The following is a 20,094-nucleotide window of genomic DNA, read 5'->3' as shown; positions in this document are numbered from 1 at the left end:
ACCTGAGAACGGCTGCTTGCGTTGTGGCCGAAACGTCGTGAGAATTGTATTTTATGTTTTATTTTTATTATTTTATTATTTCCCTTCTACGTGACTTTACCGAAAAAACCAAGAACATGAATCCCTGCAGTCACGAAAGCTTCAAATCGAGAATTCTGTAGCTCAGAGGGCCTTACCTTGTCAAATATGACAGGCGAGATGAATGAACGGCCCTAACTGTACATTTGCTCAAGACTCATTTTCGTCACAGTTGCTTATTCTCCTGCACCGCTCCAAGTCGGAATTCCTTCCCAACGCCCCTTTGCTCAGAAGCTGATCAATAAATAAATAAGTGTCCGCTCCCTCGTCAAACACACTGTCGCATCTTTCTGCCGTTTGCCGATTTTGTGTCACTTTCAGGGTCTCTTTAAATCTCTTCCGTCGCTTTCCCCCCGCGTCACCGCTACGTATAGACCGCTTCAGACGCCACCGCCGGTCCACCGCTGTCAGTAACTCGCGCCCGTTATCCTCGCCAGCGAGTGTCGTGGGTGGCGACGCCCCGCTTGGCACGCTCCCTCCGCAGGTGTACTCCGTTTTCATATTGTTGCACTTTGTCGTTTTTTTGTGACCCAGGTCCCCTCTTGCAAATGAGACTCTTTCCTGGACTCTTTCCTGGGCTAAAGAAAACTCAACTTGAACCCTGCAATGTTACAGGCCAGCTACGGTGAAACGAAAGCATCGCAGATTCCGTTTATCCGCGTGTAACTGGGCCTGGATTACCGCTACCGTGTTTCACCATTTCACATTCAAATCAGTTCGGCAGAAGCCACCTGCGCCGACAATTGCCAATCCGAGCAGAGGTTGCGCGCTTCATTTATTGACGCACCGCCTTCACACGACGGACACCTTTTCTTTCCGCGTGCAACTGCGTGGCACGTTAAACACCGTCAGAACGTTTCAGACAATCACCAACGTCAGGAACGCGGAGTTAATTGTGGAAGTTGAAATGCAACGCAACGGGGAAAGGAGCCGCGTCCATCGTCCGCGCACTGCCGCTGCTGTGCGTCTGAGGTGTGCAGTTCCCTCTGGACCGAGACGCAACAAAAAACATGAAATCCCTGCGATTGCTTCCTCACGGACTTGCTTGGGTGGCCTGGGCTGATTGGGTGGCAAGGGTTGATAGTGGGGCAAGGGTTAATTGGCTGGCATGGATTGATTGGGTGGCCTGGGTTGATTGGCTGGCATGGGTTGATTGGGTGGCCTGGGTCGATTGGGTGGCATGGGTCGATTGGGTGGCAAGGGTTGATTGGGTGGCCTGGGTTGATTGGCTGGCATGGTTTGATTGGCTGGCCTGGGTTGATTGGGTGGCCTGGGTTGATTGGGTGGCTTGGGTTGATTGTCTGGCCTGGGTTGATTGGGTGGCCTGGGTTGATTGGGTGGCCTGGGTCGATTGGGTGGCATGGGTCGATTGGGTGGCAAGGGTTGATTGGGTGGCCTGGGTTGATTGGCTGGCATGGTTTGATTGGCTGGCCTGGGTTGATTGGGTGGCCTGGGTTGATTGGGTGGCCTGGGTTGATTGTCTGGCCTGGGTTGATTGGGTGGCCTGGGTTGATTGGGTGGCCTGGGTCGATTGGGTGGCCTGGGTTGATTGGGTGGCCTGGGTTGATTGGGTGGCATGGGTTGATTGGGTGGCCTGGGTCGATTGGGTGGCATGGGTCGATTGGGTGGCATGGGTTGATTGGCTGGCAAGGGTTGATTGGGTGGCCTGGGTTGATTGGGTGGCAATGGTTGATTGGCTGGCATGGTTTGATTGGCTGGCCTGGGTTGATTGGGTGGCCTGGGTTGATTGGGTGGCCTGGGTTGATTGGGTGGCAAGGGTTGATTGGGTGGCCTGGGTTGATTGTGTGGCCTGGGTTGATTGGGTGGCATGGGTTGATTGTCTGGCCTGGCTTGATTGGGTGGCCTGGGTTTATTGGGTGGCCTGGGTTGATTGGGTGGCAAGGGTTGATTGGGTGGCCTGGGTTGATTGGGTGGCATGGGTTGATTGGGTGGCATGGGTTGATTGGGTGGCGAGGGTTGTGTGGCAGGGGTTGATTGGGTGGCATGGGTTGATTGGCTGGCCTGGGTTGATTGGGTGGCAAGGGTTGATGGTGTGGCAGGGGTTTATTGGGTGGCAAGGGTTGATTGGGCGGCAAGGGTTGAGTGGGTGGCCTGGGTTAATTGGCTGGCAAGGGTTGATTCGCTGGAAAGGGTTTATTGGGTGGCAAGGGTTGATTGGGCGGCAAGGGTTTATTGGACTGCAAGGGTTGATGGTGTGGCAGGGGTTGATTGGCTGGCCTGGGTTGATTGGGTGGCCTGGATTGATTGGCTGGCCTGGGTTGATTGGGTGACATGGGTTGATTGGGTGGCATGGGTTGATTGGGTGGCTTGGGTTGATTGGGTTGATTGGCTGGCCTGGGTTGATTGGGTGGCAAGGATTGATTGGCTGGCCTGGGTTGATTGGGTGGCCTGGGTTGATTGGGTTGATTGGCTGGCCTGGGTTGATTGGGTGACATGGGTTGATTGGGTGACATGGGTTGATTGGGTGACACAGTTTCACCCCAGGGAAGTTGAACCTGCGCCGTGCTGTTGGCTGCGGAGACAAAAGATTAACTCGGCAAGGTTTCAATATGTTTTCGGATAAAAAAAGAAAAGACTCGAAACGCACACACGGAGTCCTCTGTATCTGTAATGCGGCTCTTAAAACGAAACGGACGTGTGTGTGTGTGCGTGCGGATAGCGACAAGAGTCTCATCCGCAGCTCTGTTGAGTAGCGCGGATGGCACCTTACCCTCGTGCGTTGGCGACGACGTCCTCTGAGTTGGGCCTCGAGTGGGGCTGCCTTGGCGAGGTGTCTCCCCCACGCTGTGGTTGCTACTCTGCGTTGCGTTGGAGGTCTCTGTGAATGAAAGACGCCACGGCCGCTTTATCCATTGTGAGAGAAGGCCACCGTTCTACTCCTGGATCAATATTACCGGTCAGAGTCACAAGCCAAAGCATCTCCCACTCAACATCGGCGTTTAGCTATGCTCATCACTTTATAGCTCTAGGCCAACTGTGAATATTCCACATTCCTATGGTGAGGGCCGTGGAATCCACCTCCCAACTCAAAGTCAGACCTCCATATACTTCCCACAAACGGTTACTCATTTGTTGACGCCAGTGTGATGATGATGATGATGGGCTGAGTTGAACCTCTGGCTGATATTTTGCTCAGGAGTTATTTTCATCTCGAATCTGGCTGTTGTGCTGAGAAAGGTCTCCACGGATGACGTGTAACACCTGGGTGCCAGAGGCCAGTGCGACTCAGCATTGTTTGTTTAATATGCCGGGCACTGCCGATGGGACCACTTTAACACCTCGTAGGAGACCTTTAGTGACCAATATCCACCATAATAGAGTTTTTTTGGGTTAGATCGCGTAAATATAAACGTGTCGTTAAACCCGCCACCACCCGACACAGCCAACTAGTAAGGTTTATCATGTAAACAGAACGTGGCCAATTCGTCACGAGTACAGCAACACCAGTGTGTTAGAAAGCAAAGCCACAACATTTACAATCTGAGTACCACAACATTTACAATCTGTACTCGTATTCATATTTACGCAATCTAACCCAAGACACCTGTATTGTGGAGTGGTGAAACCAGCATACAGCTTGCATACAAAAAAATCCTCCTGGACAATATTGGTCCCAAAGCCCATAGGTTGTAGAATAATGTTTTATTTTGACTTTCGGACGGAAGGACGGACGTGGGTTCATTGATTTAACGTCTGCTTGCGAGTGCTGTGCGTAGCCAAAACACCACCCAGTTTGAGATCGAAGCGGTCTTGCTGCAGCTTACGCCCTTGCCTGGCATCTAACCCGACTCCATCAACCCGCGTCTGCTGGTGAAGCCCTCGGTCAAACTCCACTCAATAAAAACCCCTTCTCCTCTGCTGTTCCTACAGTCTAGAACCCTGTTCCGCCAGTCACCCGCACTGCCGACTTCACCGTTAGGCCCAGGCTCAAGAGCTTCCCCTTCTATTCCGTCTTAAAGTGGACGCGGCTTCTCTCGTCACACGCACGCACACACACGCCTCGCTCCTCTGCACCGTCCCCGTGGGTGCGTGCGTGTGTGCGTGTGTGTGTGTGCGTGTGTGCGTGCGTGTGTGCGTGTGTGTGCATGTGTGTGTGTGCATGTGTGTGTGCGTGCGTGTGCATGTGTGTGTGCGTGTGTGCGTGAGTGCGTGCGTGTGCATGTGTGCGTGCGTGTGTGTGTGCGTGTATGTGTGTGCGTGCGTGTGTGAGTGCATGAGTGCGTGCGTGTGCATGTGTGCGTGTATGTGTGTGCGTGTGTGTGTGCGTGTGTGCGTGCGTGTGTGTGTGCGTGCGTGTGCGTGCGTGCGTGTGCGTACGTGTGTGTGCGTGCGTGTGTGTGTGTGCGTGTGTGTGTGCGCGTGCGTCCGTGCGTGCATGTGCGTGCATGTGTGTGTGTGTGCGTGCCTGTGCGTGCGTGCATGTGCGTGCATGTGTGTGTGCGTGTGTGTGCCTGTGTGAGTGCGTGTGTGTGCGTGCGTGTGTGTGCGTGGGTGTGTGCGTGCGTGCGTGTGTGTGTGCGTGCGTGCGTGCGTCCCGCGAGGTTCGAAGCCCACGCGCGTTCTGAAAGGTGGAGGATTTAACGGCGGTTTCTCACGCTCGCAGCGCGGAGCTGTCGACGACCATTTCTTCGTGGCTGGGTCACAGGTCAGCTTGCTGGCTCCGCGCAAGGTGAAGCTGCAGAAGAAGTGAAACAACTCGTCGGACGATGCTCCTGCTGCTGCTGCTACGTCGGCAGCGGTGCACAAGCACGGACAACGAATCGAAGGCTCAGTCCGCGCGTTCGCTCTTCCTCTCCTCTCGCCCCCCTTCAGCGGAACCAACTTCCCCTCCACACGAAGCAGTCACCTTCACTCACTCGTGTCCACTCCCCACTCAGAACTCACACTTAGTGTTCACAACTCACCCCCACGACCGACCCCCCCCCCCCCCTTAATCTCCCCCTCATAACCACCACCACCACTGCCACTGTTCCCACTTAATATTATCATGACTCGGCTAACACTCATTCATTCAATCCATTCATCATCATCTGCTGTCATCAATTTCGCTTTCACCAACTTCACGCGTCACAGATTCGCCGCCATTGCTTCCTCCCATCTATTTCATTCGCCCTCTTCTCCTCCGTTACGTTCACGCGCATTGCACCGTTGCTAAGTCTTTGTAAAGCGCCTTGGTTAAGGCACTCTCGAAAAAACGTTGAGATAAGAAACGTTTAACACGTCGGCTTTCGCAACCAATAGGATCCATTATATAGGCGTTTTGTGTGAGATCGCGCGAATATAAATGAAGAAGATGAATCCCTGCAGTCACGAAAGCTTTAACTCGAAATATAAATGTGTCGTTAAACCCGCCACCACCCGACACAGCCAATTAGTAAGGTTTGCCACGTAAACAGAACGTGCCAAATTCGTTACTAGTACAGCACACGGGTGTGTTGAAGAGTAACCCCACTACAACATTTACAATTCGTTTGCTCGCCAACACAGTGTCGTCGTGGAGAATACAAGTTAGAAAATGCATAAGCAGTCAACACATCTCTGCGCAAGTCGATGAGGTACAACAAGGGGCACGGGCGCATCACTCACTCACTGTTTTTGACACGAGAACTCGATGGAGCCCCCGAGAGCGATGTTTCCGCTCCAGAATCCGTGCTCAACTTCCCCGGGCGCATAGCACAGTTCGGCTGGTGGGTCAAAGATGCATAGAAAAAGAAAACGGTGCTCAATCTCGATTTGAAGCTTTCGCGACTGCAGGAATCCATACTCTTCTTTCGGTAAAGTCACGTGGGTAGAAAAATAATAGATCACGACGTTTCAATTGCAACGCAGGCAATCGTCATCAGGTGGGACAACCACAGCAAGAAACAACTGCTGAAGTAGGCGAGAGATCTGCCGTGGCACGAGGTTATATAGTAGGCCTCGGCAGTGGGGGGAGAGGGGGCGGGGCAGAAAGTGGTCACGAAAATAATAACTGGCTTTATTTTTACTGTCGCCGTGAGCTAGCGAGGATCTTTCACTTTTTGCTGACTGCCCTGAAATACGCCGCAAAAAACAATCGTGAGCCATCCAATGGCGGAGCCAGGATCTTCAGGTAGGAGGGGGGTGCAACCCCTCCAGCAATGAAAAATGATAGAGGAGTTGTTAGTGAGTAAGGACTTGTCCCTTGCTTTATATTCGATGCGTGTGCGGCGATGGCGCAGCCATCGATCGAGGGTCGAATTCGAACCGCGTTGTGTGATCGGCATCGCGCTCGCTGAAGGTGTTGATGCCTCCAGGGAAGTCGTGGACTGTAGACGCAACTGCGCACAATTCCGTGAGTCACTTATAACCGCTTTGACGTTACTTATTGCCAATTATGCACTCAGACTATTGTCCTATCATCTCATCGAGTCCCTGGCACGTCATAATATGCTACACAGGGGGCAGTGGGGGTCGCAAATGCCGATTTATTACTAATAAACCCCAATGATCCGATGGAAATTATGAATTTTGATCGGATCATTGGGGGGGGGTGCCACCTCCCACTGGCGTCATCGTTGTTGTGGCCAATATAAGTAGCAGAATTAAGGAACCAGACCTGATGAGACATTGAAAGTTGAAAGCGGTCCGGCATTTGATTGTGTTGAAGCAATGCTGCAGAAGTTACGCACACACACATGGACGTGTGGCTGGTGACCTCTGATAACAAAAGTACTTTTACCCTGTGTCGAGGTAAAGATACAGGGAATGGGAGCGTCTCGTCCACTTATTAAAATATACTGCAGAGGACGGGTGGGGTGGCGTGCTCGGCGATGTCACCCGGTGGCACGCCGTTGGTGCGATGTGCCATCGGCATTGGAAGGAATCTGAACACCGGTGGACTCGGTGATTTCGCAAAATTCCCGTCGACCGAAATTCCGGCACCGTCGTTTCCTCCACGCGACAGTCAAACAGCCACCGCCGCCACCACCGCCGCCGCCACCGCCGCCACCACTGCCACCACCACCGCCACCACCACCACCGCCGCCACCGCCGCCGCCGCCACCGCTACCACCGCCACCGCCACCACCGCCACCACCGCCACCGCCACCACTACCACCGCCACCACCGCCAACACCGCCACCGCCGCTACCACCACTGCCACCACCACCGCAACCACCGCCACCACCGCCACCGCTACCACCGCCACCACTGCCGCCACCACCACCACCGCCACCGCTACCGCTACCACCGCCACCACCACCACCACCACCACCGCCGCCACCACCACTGCCACCACCACCACCGCCACCGCCGCCACCGCCACCACCGCCACCGCTACCACCGCCACCACCGCCACCACCGCCACCGCCGCCACTGCCACCACCACCGCCGCCACCGCCGCCACTGCTGCCACCACCACCACCACCACCACCGTCGCCACCACCACCGCCACCACCGCCACCGCGCGCACAGTTGCGCCACACGCGCCACCGGCATCGCGTGACACGTGTCCGCGCGTGCGCGAGGTGCCGCACGGGAGCGTACTCACGTGTGCACCCGAGGTAACTGTCCACGGACCACGCGGCTGCGCCACTGCCGTCTTTCTCGCACGACATGTAGTATCCGCCGGCGAGGCTCTTGAAGCGATCGTCGCAAGCGACGTAGACGTACTCGTGGACGTCGTATCGGCGGCCGTGGACGTGCCCGGCGGGAATCTTCACCTTGGCGTGAGGTTGGTCAGGAGGCGGGCCGCACACGGATGCTGACGGGGAGAAAAAATTGTTGCAAGAAACACAAATTGCAAAAAGTGTGGGTTTTAATCGCGCGCATTTCAACGTTCAACTCGGGATCAATTTCCCGCCCCTCCGATGAGCACAGTTGGCTACGTACGGTGTGAAAGAAGTTCAACGTACGTACGTTCAATTGCCACCCTAGACACGGCATCAGAATCTTTATTTAGACTGTGGGAAAAATTCGAGGAGCTATGAAGCACTTTTTCACAGATGTCCAGTAGAGGCACGTGGTCAGAAAGTTTTTTTATTTTTGCGTAGAAAGGTCAGCTGGCTTTTTGCATACGGAATTAATCCAGATGAGACATTCATCAAAATGTATTCGCATATAATATATACAGCTAGCTAGTTGTGAGGTATGTAAAGTCTAAATACGCCATAAAAAGGTTATAGAGATGAGATTCTGTACAAAACATAGTTGAGTCTGCTCATAATTGAAACATTCTAGAACAATAGACCCTCTAAAGAGTGGAATACTGCATGTGTGTCCGTATGTAGAAATTCTCTCGCACTGATTGGCCTGCACTGGCCTGGTGCCACCAGTGGCAGTCAGGACAGAGAACGCGACAATTATCAGAGAATGTTTGTTTGCACGGTCACCACAAGCACTGTGTGCGGTTAATTCAGACATGATTCGTTGCACAAAGGTTTCTATTTGGTGTTAGAACATTACAATATTTATTTCAATACTTGTTCTATTGCCAGAAATAGTAAAAACCTATCTTTATTTTGTATATTCTTTCGCACCGTACATAGTCAACCGTGCTGATCCATGACCTTTGGGGCCGTCCATAAATGACGTCACGCCATTTAAGACGATTTTTGACCCTCCCCCCTCGACACACGGCGTCACAAAAAATCAGACCCCCCTCCCCTCAAATATGACGTCGCAAAGCTCTGCCCCCCCCCCCCCAAATATAAAACATGCTTCAAATGGCTTTAAACTATTGTCATTGTAGTGCGTATTTAATGTGGCGCTGCACTCTGATGTTGTAGGAGAAAACATTTATTAAAAAGTCTATTTAATTAAGTAGAACGTGTTGTCTATATTTATGTAAAGTTGCGCATTTTGATGTGACGTCACATTTCTCAACCCCCCCCCCCTCGTCACACATCGTCACAAATGTCTGACCCGCCCCCCCTAGGTGCGTGACGTCATTTATGGACGGCCCCTTTACGTCAGATTGGTTGTTCTTGTGAGGTCATGACACCGATTTAAGAAGCCAGGTCAGGTGACATTCTGACTTCCTAGATCTTGTTCTAAATACAACCTTTGCATAGTTTTGAGTGAACCATCATATCTCGTTGCTACATCTGGCTATGAGAATTGTTCGTCAACTTACAATAATGAACAATAATAATTTGGCCCTTTAAACACTTGCGCGCATGACTAATTACTTTGGCTATGCGCCGGTTGGTGGAGGGTTTCACGACATAGATTTTGCCAGGTCACTATATGTGGCGTTACCAGAAAATTAAATCAAAAGTGAATAATTGATATTGAAGATTTTGTTAAATTACACATCTGTGTCAATAAAAAGTAAGAACAAAAACATTCACATTAGATGACAAAGAAGCTTCCGATATTCGGAAGCCACTGGAGCTATGCACTTTAAGTCATCTAGATTGAAAATGTATTTCTTTAAAACTGCTTTTTGTCCCATTGGAACCTCATTTGTCAGTAAAAAATATAATAATTGGTTTTTTTACCCTTTTATCTGGCAACAAAACTGACATCTTTTTGTTTTACAAGGAGTCATGTTTGCATCACATGGTCCAACACCATGTGAGACTAGGCTCTAAGGAAAGCTGTCTCGGGTGTGGACCAATCAACTTCAAGGACAGTGCATACATCAGAGTTATGTTTTTTGTTTGCATTATGACTGCAGGTATTGTGGTCTATGCAAACATGATTCCTTGTAAAAAGGGTGTCAGTTTTGTTGCCAGTGAAAAGGGTAAAAAACAATTATCACTGCTTTTGTGTTTAGTTTCTTGTCCTTCCCCTGCGCCTCCGTTTATATTATCACGAACGGTGCAAAAGGAGTTTAACATACACGCATTCCAACATACGTGTAGGACCTGGAATACACGCGCCACGCGCTCTGTGGGTCTGTTGCTAAGTAGACAAGCAAGTGTACAGTGGGGGGTATTTGAGGACGATGTTGTTGTTGCTGAGGCGTGAGAAGAGACGCGTTAAGTGGCGTAACAGGTGTTAAGGGCAACCGGGGACACAGGCCAGTGATTGGTTAAGAGGGTGAGTGATTAACAAGTGGCGCCGCTCTGGCGGCAATAACAAAGTCACGTGAGGCTGGGGGCCTGGGGGCCGAGGGGTGAGATAATTAATAGGGACTAATTGATGCGGGGATAAAAGGCACAGCGCAACAGAGAGACGAGAGCTTTTGGGGGAGTCTTGGTTGGAGTCTTGGTGGAAGCTGGAGCGATGGGGAGCTGGAGTGATGGTGCCCGGAATAGCGGAGAGCAGGAATAAGAGAATACGATAACGGTAGCAGTGGGAAGAGAGAGATAGGTCAAGTACGGTAGCAGCGGATAGAGGAGACAGAGTGAGGGGTAGCAGTGGTAGCAGTGCATCAGAGAAGATACGGAACAGGGTAGCAGCGGAGCGACGGACCCTGGGAGAGCTGTAGAGAGAACGGAGGGACATTAGAGTGCGTTGATGGCGGATGGCATGGCGGAGCGAACGGGTGGCCATGGAGCGGTGATGAGGAGAAGGTGTGGACCTTAAGGAGCAAATAAACGGGACGAGAAAGACAATCCGAGTACGAGTCCTACATACGTACAAACTGAAGCCAGAATGTGCGTCGTGAATTAAGGGCCCATGTTTGCCTGCCGAAACGTACCCTTTCTTCACCTACGAGCGTTTAGGACATGAACTTTGTGCCAGTGGACATCCCTCGCCAATCCATCCGCTGCGTCACTTACGGTTGCACCACTTGTGGTCCACGTCCCAAGCCATCAGGTCACCCTTTCTTCTGCAGTACAAGTCAAACCCATCTGACGGAGACTTGTAGTCCTCGTCGCAGTCAAAGTGGACCGTCTGGTTTTCGAAGTACTGCTGTTTGTTGTCATACGCTGGAGAAAGCTTCGCGTGAGGCTGTGGAGGTGGTTTGCTGCAGAACGCTGAAGAGACGGAGACACGCAATCGTGGGATCACTTTCCACGCCCCCGGTACGAAACCAAACAGTTGTGACATTCTGAAGGACAGTTAGCCTGGTCGTCGTACGCGAGTTCGTGGTGCTTGGGGCTTACAGGAACGGCATTATTGGAAGTGAACCGAAGTGAAGGAGACAAGAGGGGCTACTCACGTTTACATGCGGGGGGCGATGATAACCACCGTCGATTGTAGAGGCAGACCAGAGTTCTGTTGCCCTGCAGCGTGAAACTAAACACGACGGGCGAACACAGTCATCGTTCAGAGGCGTGCGGAACGAACAACGGAGCCGAGCGTGTGTGCACCGAGCATTCCACTCACTGCTCGTCGCACGAGTAGGTGATGCTGCTGCCTGTGGTGACGTTCCCCTCCCACTTCCCGTTGGGAATCTTATCAGGGCGCTCGCATTCCTCACCTGTGAACAGAACGAGAGAAGCGTGGATGCCACCGGGTTCTTGACGCACTCACGTGCACTCAACGTGATGTGAGTCTGTGCGTATGTTGAACTTCTTTAGCATGGTGCGTAGCCAACCGTGCTAATCGGAGGCGCGATGCAGTCGTGCGATGCGATGTCACTGCGATGCAGTCGTGCGATGCGATGTCACTGCGGGGGGCTCAATGAGGTCGGAGAGAATTACGGTGACTCTTCTCCGCTGAGCTGTGGCTCGCATGAAGGTCAGCTGGATATGCAACTCTTGCACACGTTACTTTGTTGACATCTTCAATACTGATCAATAGACATTACTTTAATATGGCAACGTATAAAATAACTACATTGCTGATATTATGTATCGTCTAATTATTCAAAAAACGTCACACATTCACTCAGAAACCGCAACCATCTCGTTGCCGACAGTTGACACTGTGATCCAATCAAGACCTTGCGATGTCAACCAATCACAACCCTGTTGAGTGGGCAGCAGTAGAAACGTGATGCTGAGCAATGTTGCAAGTTGCAGCCCGTGACGCAACTCTCTCTGCACCGTGTTGCAGCCCACGATGAATGGAAAGACGTAAACTTTATGTAAGCTCCCGCAATGTAGCGCTGTATCATTTAAATGTCAATGCCAGAGTGGACGTCCCTCGCCAATCCATCCGCTGCGTCACTTACGGTTGCACCGCTTGTGGTCCGCATCCCAAGCCATCATGTCACCCTTTCTTCTGCAGTACAAGTCAAACCCATCTGACGGAGACTTGTAGTCCTCGTCGCAGTCAAAGTGGACCGTCTGGTTTTCGAAGTACTGCTGTTTGTCGTCGTTCACTGGAGAAAACTTCGCGTGGGGCTGTGAAGGTGGTTTGCCGCAGAACGCTGAAGAGACGGAGACACGCAATCGTGGGATCACTTTCCATGCCTCCGATACGAAACCAAACAGGAGCCATATTCTTAGGTTTTTTCGATCAAGTAACGTAGGAAAAAAATGAAAATTAATTAAAGTAAAATAAAAATAAAATAAAAATCACGACGTTTCGGAGGCAACACAAGCTTCTGTCTGCAGGTGGCTGTGACGGTTCCACCTGAAGACGGAAGCTTGTGTTGCCTCCGAAACGTCGTGATTTTTATTTGATTTTTATTTTACTTTTATTAATTTAAATTTTTTACCTACGTGACTTTACCGAAAAAAACTAGGAATATGAATCCTTGCAGTCACGAAAGCTTCAAATCTAGAAACAAACAGGGGCCATCCATTGAGTAGGCACGCAAAGATCTGTCAAAACTTGACCCATCCCCCCCTTCCTGTACGCACGCGGACTTATTACATCCCCCCCCCCCACCTGCGTATGTTCGCCTGACGCACCCCCCCCCCCCCCCGAATCCTATAGAACGGCCGATATTTAATCCACGCAGAAACGACCAAGGATTAATAATATTCACGTGTTTAAGCAAACAGTTAGTCCACCGCCCGGACTTTCTAACTCATTTGAAGGCCAATGTCTACAAATTATTGTCGAGGCTTCACCCCCCCTCCCCACTCCATGCCTACGTACTGAATGGCTGGCCCCCAATTGTGAACGTATTGAAGGACAGTTAGCCTGGTCGTCGAACGCGAGTTCGTGGTACTTGGGGCTTACAGGAACGGGGTTATTGGAAGTGAACCGAAGTGAAAGAGAGCTACTCACGTTTACATGCGGGGGGCGATGATGACCACTGATGATTGTAGAGGCAAACCAGAGTTCTGTTGCCCTGCAGCCTGAAACTAAACACGACGAGCGAACACAGTCATCGTTCAGAGGCGTGCGGAACGAACGACGGAGCCGAGCGTGTGTGCACCGAGCGTTCCACTCACTGCTCGTCGCACGAGTAGGTGATGCTGCTGCCAGTGGTGACGTTCCCCTCCCACTTGCCGTTGGGAATCTGATCAGGGCGCTCGCATTCCTCACCTGTGAACAGAACGAGAGAAGCGTGGATGCTATCGGGTTCTTGACGCACTCACGTGCACTCAACGTGATGCGTGCGTGGATGTATGTTGAACTTCTTTCACACCGTACGTAGCCAACCGTGCAGTGCCGGATTATCGTAGTAGCAAAAGTAGCTACATATGTAGAAGCTACACTTGTCGTAGCTACTACACGTGTAGTTAGCGGCACATGTAGTAGCCGCACGTGTAGTAGCTACTACACGTGTAGTAGCTACAACACGTGTAGTAGCTACAACATGTGTAGTAGCTGCACGTGTTGTAGCTACGGGCCCCGCACTTTCAAGGGCCCCGCGCTAAACCGCTTTCAAGCTATCAATTCCGGTTCAGTGATTCTGCACTTGCTTTATTACTATAGCACTATACCGCCTTCAACTTTTACGAACGACTGGGTGTTTCAGGTTAGCGATTTGTCGTAATATCTGGCTGTATAGCAAATGAAAAAATACAATTGCTTTACTATGTAAGTTAAAATGTTGTGTTTTCATATTTACGTGTTTTTATTTATTTAGGGCCCCTTTATAACATATGCTACAGGCCCCGCACTAGCTGAATCCGGCACAGCAACCATGCTAATCAGAGGTGTGATGCAGTCGTGCCATGCGATGTCACTGCGGGGGGCTCAATGAGGTCGGAGAGAATTACGGTGACTCTTCTCCGCTGAGCTGTGGCTCGCATGAAGGTCAGCTGGATATGCAACTCTTACACACGTTACTTTGTTGATATCTTCAAATACTGAACAATACATTGCTTTAATATGGCAAGGTATAAAACAACTACATTGCTGATATTATGTATTGTTTAATTATTCAAAAATCTCACACATTCATTCAGAAAACTGCACCATCTCGTTGCCGACAGTTGCCACTGTGATCCTATCAAGACCTTGCGATGTCAACAAATCACGACCCTGTTGATTGATCAGCAGTAAAAGCGTAATGCTGAACAATGTTGCAAGTTGCAGCCCGTGATGCAACTCCCTTTGCACCGTGTTGCAGCCCACGATGAATGGAAGAACCGAGACGTCAACTTGATTTAAGCTCCCGCAATGTAGCGCTGGAGCATTGAAATGTCAATGCCAGAGTGGACGTCCCTCGCCAATCCATCCGCTGCGTCACTTACGATTGCACCGCCGGTGATCCGTGTCCCAAGTCGTTCGGCCACCCTCTTGCTTGCAGGTCAGGTAAAAGCCAGGTGAGGGAGACCTGTAGTACTCGTCGCAGTAGAAGTACGCGTACTGATCTACGCGGTAGAGTTCCCTGCGGTCGTAAGCTATGGCAAGCTGTGCGTGACGCTGTGGAGGTGGTTTTCCGCAGAACGCTGAAGGGACGAAGAAATAGAATCATGGTTGCACGTTTCACTCCTCCTGATAATATCATTCAAAACCAAACCGTTGGAAATGTACTGCAGTTAATGTTCAGAACAACAGTTTGGCCCGTATTCGTAAATGAGTTCATGATTCATCTTCTTGGTTCTTTCGGTAAATTCACGTAGAAGGGAAATAATAAAATAATAAAAATAAAACATAATAAAATCATTCTCACGACCGAAAGAACCAAGAAGATGAATCCCTGCAGTCACGAAAGCTTTAAATCGAGTTCATGGTTATTTGCACAAATAGGAAAGTGGTGCATGTGAAGTGAGAAAGACCCTGTAAAGGAGACGGGATAGAGAGAGAGTGAGTAACTCACGGTCGCACGCAGGAGGCAGGAACGACCACTCCTTAGTCTCTAGGCAGGTGAGCGTGCTCTCGCCCTCCAGTCTGAAACTAAAACAACAACATTGTTGGAAGCTAATTTACCAAACACAATACCGCATACACTAGCGACCGGTCTTGTTTTTACAAGATAAATATATCGTCAGACATGAAGCATAGCTTGCCTTAGCAATTTTTTCCATGCGAATGGATAATGCTTAAAGTCTTCTTGGTTCTTTCGGCAAAGTCGCGTAGAATGAAAATAATAAAATAATAAAAATAAAACATAATAAAATAATTCTCACGACGTTTCGGTTTTATGTTTTATTTTTATTATTTTATTATTTCCATTCTACGTGACTTTACCGAAAGAACCAAGACGATGAATCCCTGCAGTCACGAAAGCTTTACATCAGAATGTAATGCTAAAAGTCTTACGACATATTCAGTTTGCAAGCACAGAGAGTCAGCTGGTAAATATCGCGATTGTGAATTAACTTAGGGTGACAGCTCGTCTAGCATGGCCTGACATGTTCGCACCGCTTTCAACAACCACGGCGCATTTTAGAGTGTCCATAAATGACCTCAACTCAGATATACATATGTGTGTATGTATGTTGAACTTCTTTCGCACCGTGCGTTGCCGACCGTGCTCATTGGATGTGCGCGGAGAAGGACAACAAACCTTCGGCTGAGCTTTTGCTTTGATTGGCCCAAGGCTCAGCAACCAAAACAACGAGAAGAGACAAATTTTTGTTGCGAATTCGGTAACAAAACGAACTCAATAATTCAAGATCCGCAACGCACTATGGGGTGAATACAAGATGGCGGGTCACGGAGCTGCAGGTTGACGACCCCCTGGACTCGAGGAAACGACCACGAGCGGCAGCAAACGTTTTGTACGATCCACGCCTCTACGAAGACAAGTCCCTCCCGGAGTGCTACGCTCTCGGTATTGCCCGGGCCATCGCACGGGTGAGGGCACGAGTGATTTGGAATCGTTGACAAAAATTTCCCCCTGTGTGGATAAGAGCGAGGGATCCGCAAGCGGCACCGACATCTTCCTGCGAACGGGGCGGTGTCACGGAAGTGCCAGCGCGTTCTTCACGTTGTTTCAATATTTAACTGGGGTTGGTCTCCCAAAAATTGTAAAGCAAGTGCAATTCTGATAATTGGTTTTTTATCCTTCTATCTGGCAACAAAACTGACACCTTTTTTACAAGGAGTCATGTTTGCATAGACCACAATACTTGTAGTCATAATGCAAACAAAAAACACAACTCTGATAATGTATGCACTGTCCTTGAAGTTGATTGGTCCACACCCGAGACAGCTTTCCTTAGAGCCTAGTCTCACATGGGTTGGACCAGATGACGCCAAAAGGCGCACAACCAATTATAATTTTTTTTACTGGCAAATGAGGTTCCAGTGGTGTAAATGCTTACCCCGAGCTCTCATACTCTAATGAGTTGTGTGCCTTTTGGCGTCATCTGGTCCAACCCATGTGAGACTAGGCTCTAAGGAAAGCTGTCTCGGGTGTGGACCAATCAACTTCAAGGACAGTGCATACATTATCAGAGTTATGTTTTTTGTTTGCATTATGACTACAGGTATTGTGGTCTATGCAAACATGACTCCTTGTAAAAAAGGTGTCAGTTTTGTTGCCAGATAGAAGGGTAAAAAAAGAATTATCATATTTTTTACTGGCAAATGAGGTTCCAATGGTGTAAATGCAATTCTATTCATCCATACTCATCTGCGGGTTATAGCTCAGATAGAATGCGTCAAATTTGAATAAACGAACAAGGTCACGAGAAACCGCCCATGTAGAAACCCCTACGAATCCGGAAAAAGGGAGTTTCGCTGCACGACTGGCTGAATATTTTGCAAAGCAATGCTTCGCGCACTGCGAATTCAAAGCAGTTCCACTCACTGCTCGTCGCACGAGTAGGTGATGCTGCTGCCAATGGTGACGTTCCCCTCCCACTTCCCGTTGGGAATCTGATCAGGGCGTACGCATTCCTCACCTGTGAACAGAACGAGAGAAGCGTGGATGCTACCGGGTTCTTGACGCACTCACGTGCACTCAATGCGATGTGTGCATGCTGAGCGTCTTTCGCACCGTACGTAGCCAACCGTGCTAATCGGAGGCGCGATGCAGTCGTGCGATGTGATGGCACTTCGGGGGGCTCATTGAGGTCGGAGAGAGTTACGGTGACTCTTCTCCGCTGAGCTGCGGCACGCATAAAGGTGAGCTGGATATGCGACTCTTCCACACGTTACTTTGTTGATGCCTTCAAATGCAGCACAGCAACGTATATGAAACACTGCAAATACGATGCACCTATATTTAAAGTGGTGGCATGGAATGGAGCCTTTCTCGTCAATTATGGCCCATATATAAGCATAAATACAGTACAAATTTAGATCTAAAGCTTTCGTGACTGCAGGGATTCATCTTCTTGGTTCTATTATTATTTCCCTTTTACGTGACTTTACCGAAAGAACCAAGAAGATAAATACAGTACAGTTGTTTCTTTGCTGCAAGGACTTGGTGATAAACTAAAATCTATTCTTTTATTTTTCCCAGGTAAGGCCCCACTGAGCTGTGTGGCTGTTTTTCAGAAGCGACCTGGCTGCCAAAAATGATAGCTCAACGAAGTGGCTTATCGTGTGTAAATGTAAAGCAGCCAAATACTCTAAACGCACGTTTCTAAACGTGGAGGGAAAACCGGAGGACCCTGGAGAAAAATACACGCGACCACGGGGAAAGAAACATGTGATCGAACCCACGACCTCTTGTATATCAGGCGAGGTTGTTAACATCTCGCCACCGAGATGTAGAGTGGTATAATGCTGTGATTCATGCGTTTCAGGTGCTCCATCCAGGACTGTAATCGATTCCTCTGGTGATGAATGTATCGACATTAATGGTTAATTTCAGTATATTTAATTACTATATTGCATATCTTAAATTATGTAAACTACTCACCCGAAAATGTTGGCCTACTCGTGTGGCTAGTTTGACCCATGGGCTACACCCATTTCAAACCTTTAAAACATCCTGCCTCAGCAGCTTTCCCACTAATTTTTCTCCTGATGACGATTGCTTGTGTTGCGATCGAAACGTCGTAGTTTTTGTTTGTTTGTTATTTTTTGTTATTTTCTTTCAACCTATCTACGTGACTTTACCGAAAGACCCAAGAATATGAATTCCTGCAGTCACGAAAGCTTTACGTCAAAGTATGGAGTCCATTATTTACCTGGGTGAAGTTCAATAGTTATTCCAGAATTTGCTGCAGACCAAGGTAAATGGTGCAACACAGCTCTAAATATACTGGTAGTAACCTCTGGTTACACCAACCCACAGGGGATTATTGTGTCCGTCCGTCCGTCGTGCAGTGAGAGGCTGGGTGGGGAGGGGAGGGTGGGGAGGGGCTGGGTGGGGAGAATGGGGAGGGGCTGGGTGGGGAGGGTGGAGCTAGGTGGGGGGTGGGAGGGGTGGGGCTGGGTGGGGAGGGGCTGGTCACCCCGTGGTGCCCTTATAAAACTCAACGTTTAACCTACTCACGCCGGCTTGTGCCCGCCCTCACAGTCGGGCATATTTGTGGAATACACCACGCCGCCGTTGACCCTGGCCATTGACCGAGCAACCCAACGTTCCTACCAGCTCCCTCGGCAGGAATGTGTTTATGTCAACACACCTATTGTAAGGTTGCAGCATTCAACATCTGTGAAAATGTCCACCCTCGCTAATGCATCAGCTGACTGACTTACGGTTGCACCGCCGGTGGTCCGTGTCCCAAGTCGTTCGGCCACCCTCTTCCTTACAGGTCAGGTAAAAGCCGGGTGAGGGAGCCCTGTAGTACTCGTCGCAGTAGAAGTAGGCGTACTGATCCACGCGGTAGAGTTCCCTGCGGTCGTAAGCTACGGCAAGCTGTGCGTGACGCTGTGGAGGTGGTTTTCCGCAGAAAGCTGAAGGGACGAATAAATGTAATCACGGTTCAAATTTCCATGCTCCTGATAATACAATTAAAAACCATAACAGTTGTAAATGTACGAAGCATTCAACGTTCAGAACAACAGTCTGGCCCGTATTTGTACAACGAGCCCATGATAATTTGCCCAATCAATGTGTAATAAAGGTCGTTGAGGCGACTTCTGGAATCCGTCTTTTATTCAACTTTGCATTACAGCTTTCCTTCATGCTGCTGACAGGCAGCGTGAGAGGGACAGATAGAGAGACACACCGCCACGTGGCAACCCGGAGCCCCGCTCCCGCGTGGCCCCCTTCCTCTGTTCGTTCCCGTTCTGACCACGTGTCGTTCGTCTCCACCCCTATTTAATACCCGGGTCACGTGGTACGTTTCCACCAATCCTGGTTAGCCTCCATGGAATGGTCCAGGCTCCCTCGTAAGCTCCCGGGACCACGCCCCTGACTCGTCTCCCCATTGGCTGTGGCCAAAGCCAGCAGAACCAATCCTCTACTTACAGCTGTCACCTTTCCATTACGTCAGGGCCATGCCCCTAGGCTTCCCCCCATTGGATATGGACCAGGACCGGCAGAGCCAATCATCGTGACGAGTTGTGATACGTCAACGACCCGGACATAACCTCACATTACAAATGTATGCGAAGTGAGGAAAACCCTGTAAAGGAGACAAGAGAGAGAGTGAGTAACTCACGGTCACACACAGGAGGCGGTGACGACCACTCCTTAGTCTCAAGGCAGGTGAGCGTGCTCTCGCCCTCCAGTCTGAAACTGCAATGCAACGGAGTGTGTCAACGTAACGGTGTTCGTTCAAAATCTCATCATCTCATTTTATATTGATAGAGCGCCTTAGCTCAAGGCGCTGGACGTAGTTTAAAAGCGGTAACAGCAATCGATTGATTTAGATGACAGGGGCACAATGTCGATGAATGAGTGACCGTGACAGAGGGCACGTGGGGGTCATGGAAGGGCTA

General features: G+C 50.0%; 2 protein-coding genes across 4 annotated transcripts in view; one reads left to right on the top strand and one right to left on the bottom strand.

Annotated features, from left to right (window-relative positions):
* Positions 1-20,094, top strand: part of LOC133356795 (uncharacterized) — a 492,315-nt gene that overhangs the window by 334,587 nt on the left and 137,634 nt on the right. The window lies entirely within an intron of this gene.
* Positions 1-20,094, bottom strand: part of LOC133356660 (sushi, von Willebrand factor type A, EGF and pentraxin domain-containing protein 1-like) — a 75,040-nt gene that overhangs the window by 12,391 nt on the left and 42,555 nt on the right. For 2 of the 3 annotated variants that reach the window (XM_061574290.1, XM_061574291.1), the window contains 16 exons: positions 19,815-19,891; positions 18,907-19,104; positions 17,063-17,156; positions 15,125-15,201; positions 14,556-14,753; positions 13,305-13,398; positions 13,138-13,214; positions 12,131-12,328; positions 11,341-11,434; positions 11,174-11,250; positions 10,791-10,988; positions 7,610-7,822; positions 5,690-5,783; positions 4,695-4,774; positions 2,810-2,917; positions 89-2,611 (listed from right to left, as the gene is read on the bottom strand). In XM_061574290.1, coding sequence (XP_061430274.1) covers positions 2,196-2,611; positions 2,810-2,917; positions 4,695-4,774; positions 5,690-5,783; positions 7,610-7,822; positions 10,791-10,988; positions 11,174-11,250; positions 11,341-11,434; positions 12,131-12,328; positions 13,138-13,214; positions 13,305-13,398; positions 14,556-14,753; positions 15,125-15,201; positions 17,063-17,156; positions 18,907-19,104; positions 19,815-19,891 — 2,293 coding nt within the window. In that variant the 3' untranslated portion in view covers positions 89-2,195. Of the gene's footprint in view, positions 1-88; positions 2,612-2,809; positions 2,918-4,694; positions 4,775-5,689; positions 5,784-7,609; positions 7,823-10,790; positions 10,989-11,173; positions 11,251-11,340; positions 11,435-12,130; positions 12,329-13,137; positions 13,215-13,304; positions 13,399-14,555; positions 14,754-15,124; positions 15,202-17,062; positions 17,157-18,906; positions 19,105-19,814; positions 19,892-20,094 lie in introns of those variants that run through there. The other variant, XM_061574292.1, reaches the window with a different exon arrangement.

The sequence above is a fragment of the Lethenteron reissneri genome, chromosome 55 (assembly GCF_015708825.2).
Source record: "Lethenteron reissneri isolate LAM-NWPU_2019-01 chromosome 55, ASM1570882v1, whole genome shotgun sequence".
Taxonomy (NCBI): Eukaryota; Metazoa; Chordata; class Hyperoartia; order Petromyzontiformes; family Petromyzontidae; genus Lethenteron; species Lethenteron reissneri.
Note: the sequence above shows the minus strand (reverse complement) of the source record. Positions and strands in the feature narration are given on the sequence as shown.